General features: G+C 53.6%; 1 protein-coding gene across 9 annotated transcripts in view; it reads left to right on the forward strand.

Annotated features, from left to right (window-relative positions):
• Positions 1 to 6,285, forward strand: part of RAPGEF1 (Rap guanine nucleotide exchange factor 1) — an 87,572-nt gene extending 81,287 nt beyond the window's left edge. For all 9 annotated transcript variants that reach the window (XM_026860563.1, XM_026860561.1, XM_026860564.1 and 6 more), the window contains 8 exons: positions 158 to 343; positions 490 to 574; positions 802 to 896; positions 1,350 to 1,428; positions 1,570 to 1,671; positions 2,110 to 2,207; positions 3,235 to 3,363; positions 3,959 to 6,285. In XM_026860563.1, the coding sequence (XP_026716364.1) occupies positions 158 to 343; positions 490 to 574; positions 802 to 896; positions 1,350 to 1,428; positions 1,570 to 1,671; positions 2,110 to 2,207; positions 3,235 to 3,363; positions 3,959 to 4,109 (925 nt within the window). In that variant the 3' untranslated portion in view covers positions 4,110 to 6,285. The remainder of the gene's footprint in view (positions 1 to 157; positions 344 to 489; positions 575 to 801; positions 897 to 1,349; positions 1,429 to 1,569; positions 1,672 to 2,109; positions 2,208 to 3,234; positions 3,364 to 3,958) is intronic.
• Positions 6,286 to 6,293: the final 8 nt, after the last annotated feature.

Here is a 6,293-nt window from a genome sequence, read left to right on the forward strand (position 1 = left end):
AAAGGGGAATCTCTGGGAAAGGAAGAGCTGGGAAGAGGAATTTCAGTCACTCAGTTCTGCATGTGGGCAAGAGTGACAAGCCTCGGTACAGATACAGACTCTGTAGCTCAGAGTCATAGCTCTGACGCCTTCCCTGGGTTTTCCATCTTTGTCTTAGCTTAGTGGAGTTGACAGAGGAAATTCTCAAGCTGCTGATGGACCTGGTCTTCCGGCTGGTCTGCAACGGGGAGCTAAGCCTTGCCAGAGTGTTACGCAAGAATATCCTTGATAAAGTGGATCAGAAGAAAATGCTGAGCTACGCCAATTCCATCAAACCGCTTGCAGCCCGTGGGGTGGCAGCCAGGTGAGGAAAGATGCACATAACCATATCTTGGTCCTTTGAGAGACAGGGCATCCCTTTCTTTAGGAGACAAGAATTTTCTTAGTCCAAAACATAAGAAAGGAAAGACAACAGGTCACAAGCCTTTGTATCATCCTTGTTTCCTCCAGGCCAGGGACCCTGCATGATTTCCACAGTCATGAAATAGCCGAGCAGCTGACCCTGCTAGATGCTGAACTCTTCTATAAAATTGAGGTACAGATGCGAGGAGGGGGTGAGGGTGGTGGGAGGGATTTGAACACATACCCTCTGCAATCTCTGGTATCCCCTGCCAGCTCTCCAAGCTCACCCCTTGGGTTGTAGGAGACAGCTGAACCTGTGTCACCAAACGGCTGTGACCACAGGCTGTGACTGGGAGTCTTGAAGCAGAAATTCCATTTTAACGTGTGGTATTTTCCCGCCCCTCTCCTCTTCTTTGACAGATCCCAGAAGTTTTGCTTTGGGCAAAGGAACAAAATGAAGAGAAAAGTCCCAACCTGACACAGTTCACAGAGCACTTTAATAACATGTCCTACTGGTAAGGAGCTCAGAACAACCGTGGCACTGAACCGTGCTTAACCTCCAGTGCCCTACACATAGTCAAAAGTTTCCTTGCAGGGTTGGGTTCCCTTGTTACAAGTGGGATAACATGTATTTTTGGCCAGGAAGTGCATGCAGGGCACTCATCAAAGACCCCAGAGCACACAAGAAAGAAAATCAGGAGGGTTGTTACAGCGCCCTCCACCCGCAGGAGTTCTTGTTAGTACCATTGTGCCCTTCAAACAGACATTCCCCTTGCAAATAAATGCACTCTGTGAAGGGTGATAGTGGTCATCCTTGAAGTTATTCTGTCTTTGTTATGAATTAGAGTGCTCCATTTAAGATGGAGATAAAATGAACTTTCCAGTATTGTTGGCCCATCCTTACTGGGTTTTTAAATGAAACAAGAAGAAATCTGAGATCTGCTGGTTTTTTCTGTCTGTTCTTCCAGGGTCCGTTCAATAATTATGCTACAAGAGAAGGCTCAAGACCGAGAGAGGCTGCTCCTTAAATTTATAAAGATTATGAAGGTACCAGCTTGGTTCTTGCTGTGAATTACACACGCTGCTCCTTAAAGGAGCGGGGGAGTGGGACCTTCTGGTTGGCAGAGCTGTTTGATGCTAGAAGGCTTTTCAGATCTCTAGAGTAATGAATATTCTCCCTCTTCACAGCACTTACGAAAGCTGAATAATTTTAATTCCTATTTGGCCATTCTTTCTGCACTGGACTCTGCACCCATCCGAAGGCTGGAGTGGCAGAAGCAAACCTCGGAGGTGAGCAGCAGTGAGGGCTCTCATCTTCAGGGGAGGAAGATAACTCTGGTTACAGAGTGAAACTGCTGGGGGGGGTTAACAGCTCCGCAAGGTCCCAGGTGGAGGGGTGGTGGATAACTGCTCCCCAGGGGCTCTAATGCCACTGGGCCCTGGAAGCCTGCAGCATTGCTGGGCATTCTGACAGCTGTGGGAGTGCCAGGGCTGCACAGGTGAGAACAGCCGCCTCCTCCTCCTCCTCCTCCTCCTCCCTGCAGATTGAAGGTGAGGCTGGAGGCAGTGAGGCTGTGAGTATACGCACTCGGGGTCAGGCTGCGCAGATCAGTTGGAAGGGTCTGCAGGGTGGCGTTAACTGCCTGGCCTGCGTGGCTGTCGGGGGGGAGGTTACAAAGAAAAGGGGGGTTCAGCAGCGGTGTCAGCGTGGGCTTTGTGTTCTGCCAGGGCCTGGCTGAGTACTGTACGCTGATTGACAGCTCCTCCTCCTTCCGCGCCTACCGAGCAGCTCTGGCTGATGTGGAGCCTCCCTGCATACCTTACCTGTGAGTTGGTAGCTTCTTTCCTCTGCCGTTACTTCAGCACGTGCAGATGGTTCTTTCAAGGATTTCTCAGCAGGTTCTGCTCAGCTCAGCACTTGCCTTTTGCCCCACATCTAGAACAAGAGGGTGATGTGCCACACCAACCCCTGAGTCCTCTCCTGTAGCTTAGGAGGGAGGGTGGCAGTTGTAAAGAAAGCTTTTGTGAATTGACTATGGCAAAGGAAAGATCAAGTGTCTGGATCTTTAGATGATGCTTTTTCTTTAGTTGACTATTTTTCTTTGGGGACTGTGTGCAGAAGAACAGGTTTTTCCATGAGGTGCAGTGGATCTCACAGCTTCAAGCTGCTGCTTGCTCCTCTGCTGCAGCTCTGGTTCTGCTGACAGCGAGAGCTGGTAAACGAGGAGTCTGCTTGTCACCCTGCTTCTAGATGAAAGGTTGAAGCCATTACCCTTCTCCATAAGAGCCCTCTGATCTGAGACCAGATTTGCTCTGGGTTTACACCAGTAAACTTCTCCTGTTCTTGCTCTCTTCCATGGGAAGAGCTCTGTAGGAAGAGGTTGCGTACGTACATGGCATCTCCTCTGTCAGGGGCCCATGTCAGGGCTATGCAGACATGGCTGAGCAGGGGAGGCAGAGGGAGGAAGGGAGCAGTGACTCCCTTGTTAGGGAAACCTCAACATGAGGGAAACCCTCTTGCATAAAACTGGAGGGAAGGTTTAACCCCTGGCAGGCACTTCCCATTGCGACCTTCTTCCAGCCTGGTCTTTCCACGGAGGGTGGAAGAGCACCCTCGGCATGCCTCGCCGCAGGGGTCCCTCAGCTCCGCGTGGTGGGTGCCCTGCACCTGCACCCCCTCACATCTGCTGCCGGGGGCACATTTCCCTCGAGTTTAAAGTTGCAGTGCTGATGGCAGTGGGAGGCCGTTAGATTGCCTGGAGCTGCCTTTTGCCTGGCTGTCCCGCCCCTGTGTGACTAACCTCTGCACTTGTTTGCCCACTCCCCGGCCTGCTGCGCCTTTCTCTCTTTCAGAGGCCTGATTCTGCAGGACCTGACCTTTGTTCATCTGGGAAACCCTGATTACATTGACAGCAAAGTGAACTTCTCCAAGCGCTGGCAGCAGTTTAACATCCTGGACAGCATGAGGTGCTTCCAACAAGTGTAAGTGCAGCCCCGGGGAGGGCAGGGCTGGCTTTGAGGCACCACGGTGGGGACTGGTGGGGGGGTTGTGGCTGGGGCACGGAGCCCCCATGGAAGGGGAAGGGAGTCTAAAGTCAGAGCATCATGATGGAGGTGTAAGGGGACCTGGGAAGGACAGGGCTCTGGGCACAGTCTCCTCTCCTCTCTAGGTTAGCCATGACTAAGAGTTGTGAAGACGTTTTTCCTATATTAGTTTTGAGATCCAGTGCAGTAAAGTTTTGCCGCTACTCTCTTTCCCACAACAGTTTTCCCGCCAGGTTTTGCTGTTGCTGGTTCCTGTGTTCTCTAGGACCTGCGGGGTTTTCTTCAATGCTGCCTTGCAGCAGAGGCAGCAGATCTAACCGCTGATTTCAATGTGATAGGGCCCTTTTTTTTTTTCCCCAATTCAGTGATGAGCACGATGGGTTTCCCCCTTTTTTTGGAGTCACACCAGTCAGGAATATTGGGCTCAGGTAATGCTGGATGTCCCTTAGAGCAGGGCAGAGGTGGCTCAAAGTTGGGAGAGGTCCCCAGGTAGCCCCTTGTTTAACTGCCGCCCTACTCTGTGGTTTTCCAGACATTACGACATCAAAAGAAACGACGACATAGTGTCATTCTTCAACGATTTCAGCGACCACCTGGCCGAGGAGGCCTTGTGGGAACTGTCCCTCAAAATCAAACCTCGGAACATAACGAGGCGGAAAACAGACCGAGAAGAGAAAACCTAGGAGGAGGGGTCGTGCGAGCGAGGAGAATTGCTCCGCAGACGCACCAAGGGCAGCTATGAGACTGGAGTTCAATGTTTGTACCTGTTACTGGATGACACTCCCTCCCAGCTGGCAGCCATCCCTGGGGGTGGGAATGTCGGGCTCTCGCCGCGGGCGAGAGGCGACCGCGCGCGTCGGCCGCGAAGGGCAGAGATCAGCCGGTGCTCGCTGCACTCGCCCTCCTTCTCCTCCCACCCCTCCGTGCCATGAATCAGCTTTAAACCCGGGGAGAGCTTTGTGGAAAGAGGGTCCCATCCAAACGTGTTCCCGGTTTGCTGGGCGATTGCACCCGGGAATACCCGGGCTTTTGTTTTCATCCGCAAAGGAGGGTCGGCAAGAGCTCAGCACCCACAGACTTGTCTCCGGAGTGGTGCTCAGCAGGCAGCAGCCGTGGAAGCCAAGGGTTTGAGTCTCCCCTGCAGTGCCGCCTCGACACGTGTTCACCCCTGGGAGATGAGGGTGGGAGAGTCTTGGGCTGCCTGCCGGAGGAGCTCTGCTTTCAGAGAGCTGCTTGTGTTTACAGGGGTCTTCGGTTTACCCCAGATTTCTGGCGCCTTCTTCACGGGAGAGGAAGGCACCGGTCGTAGATATGGAAGAGGCACTGAAAATGTGGGCAGGGACCCGCCATCTCCAGTCATCGTATCCCCTCCTCCTCTCAGATCTCGTTATTTAAGTAACAGTAATCCCTCCAAACCCTGGAAACATTGACTACCCGAGGTACTGTGGTTCACGTGCCCCGTGAGCCCGTATCTTTTAGTGATGGTACTAGCTTTTGCACAGTAAATGCTGTAGTATACAAGACTGTAAATATTAGTATTTAGAATCCATTGGGGATTTTTTTGATGCATGTCTGAATACCAGTGGGTTTCTAGGAAAAAAAAAAAAGTGCAAAACCGTATGTATAAAACTCACAACCAGTGACAGTGTCGTTCCAAGTGCTGAAAGACAGGAGGCTCGGGGCGGGCGCAGGAGCCGGGCGAAGGAGCCAGCGGGTCCGTTTCTGGGGTTGGAAATGGGATCTGGGAAGGAGCCCTGTGCCCCGCCGAGCCGCCCCGTCCCCTCCACCCTGCTCCTCTCTCCTCTCACTGTTGCCAAATGTTTTTTTCAGGGGGTCCCCACCTGGCCAACCCTTGGTGCTGTGCTTTGTGCGCTTCAGCAGGAGCCCCAGCAGGTCCCTGTCCCCAGCCCCCCATGGCAGGGGCAGGTGTGGAAGAGCGAGATCATTTCCCACCCAGCAGCGACAACCCCAGTCCGTTCGGTGTGCCTTATTCAGCCCCTCTGTCCCCTCTCTGTGTCCCCCCCCCGGGGTGTCCTCCCCACTGCAGCCCTGGCCAGGCCATTTCGCATCCCTCCTCTCTCCTCATCCGATGGTTTACAGTGTGGATCGTGGTTTGAGCCCACGCTGTGGGGTTTAGCAGCCGTGCGAGGCCTTTCTCGGCACCGTGTTGCGTGGTCACAGGTTTTTACAGAGTTCTGTCTAACCAAACCCGGCGGTTTTAGGGCAGCGGCTCGCAAGGAATACAGACAGGGTGTTTGGCAGAGCATCCTTAACTTATTTCTCAATAGCAGCTCCGTGTTTGCTAAAGCCTCTCTGTTTATTCTGGGTGAATCAGAGTTGCAAGCACTTCCTTCTCCAGATTGCAAAGTCTCAGCCGGCAACTCCGCCTGACGGGCGGCAGGAGGGAGCCGCAGCAGCGCTGCCCCATTCACAGGATTGTGCCCAGCTTCATTATTTCCCTGAAGGTTTAGACACAGGACTTCTGCAGTGGCCAAATGCTGAAGTGCAGAGAGACGCGCAGCCGAGCCAGAACCCTTCCAAAACGCTTCATTTTGATGGCACTAAGGGCATTGGAGCCATGTGTCGTGTCCGGCCGAGGCTTTGCCATCCCCAGCCTTCCACGCAGGAAGCAAGGCTTGCGTATTCCTTTGTAAATAAGGTTTTAAAACAAACCCTGACATGATGAGACTGTGAAAAGGCAATTCCCCCCGGTGGCTGGTGAGGGCTTCCCCCGGCGGCTCCCAGCACCTCCCTCGCCCGCTGTGCCGTGGCCTGGGCTGTCTCTAGGAGTGGTGTGTGTGGTGGTAGCACTAAAGCCGCAGCCCCTCGCCCCGCTCTGCCTGGGGGGAGGCCGTGGGGGGGGGGGC

Source organism: Athene cunicularia (assembly GCF_003259725.1).
Source record: "Athene cunicularia isolate RWA chromosome 17 unlocalized genomic scaffold, athCun1 chr17_part1, whole genome shotgun sequence".
In the NCBI taxonomy this organism is placed as follows: Eukaryota; Metazoa; Chordata; class Aves; order Strigiformes; family Strigidae; genus Athene; species Athene cunicularia.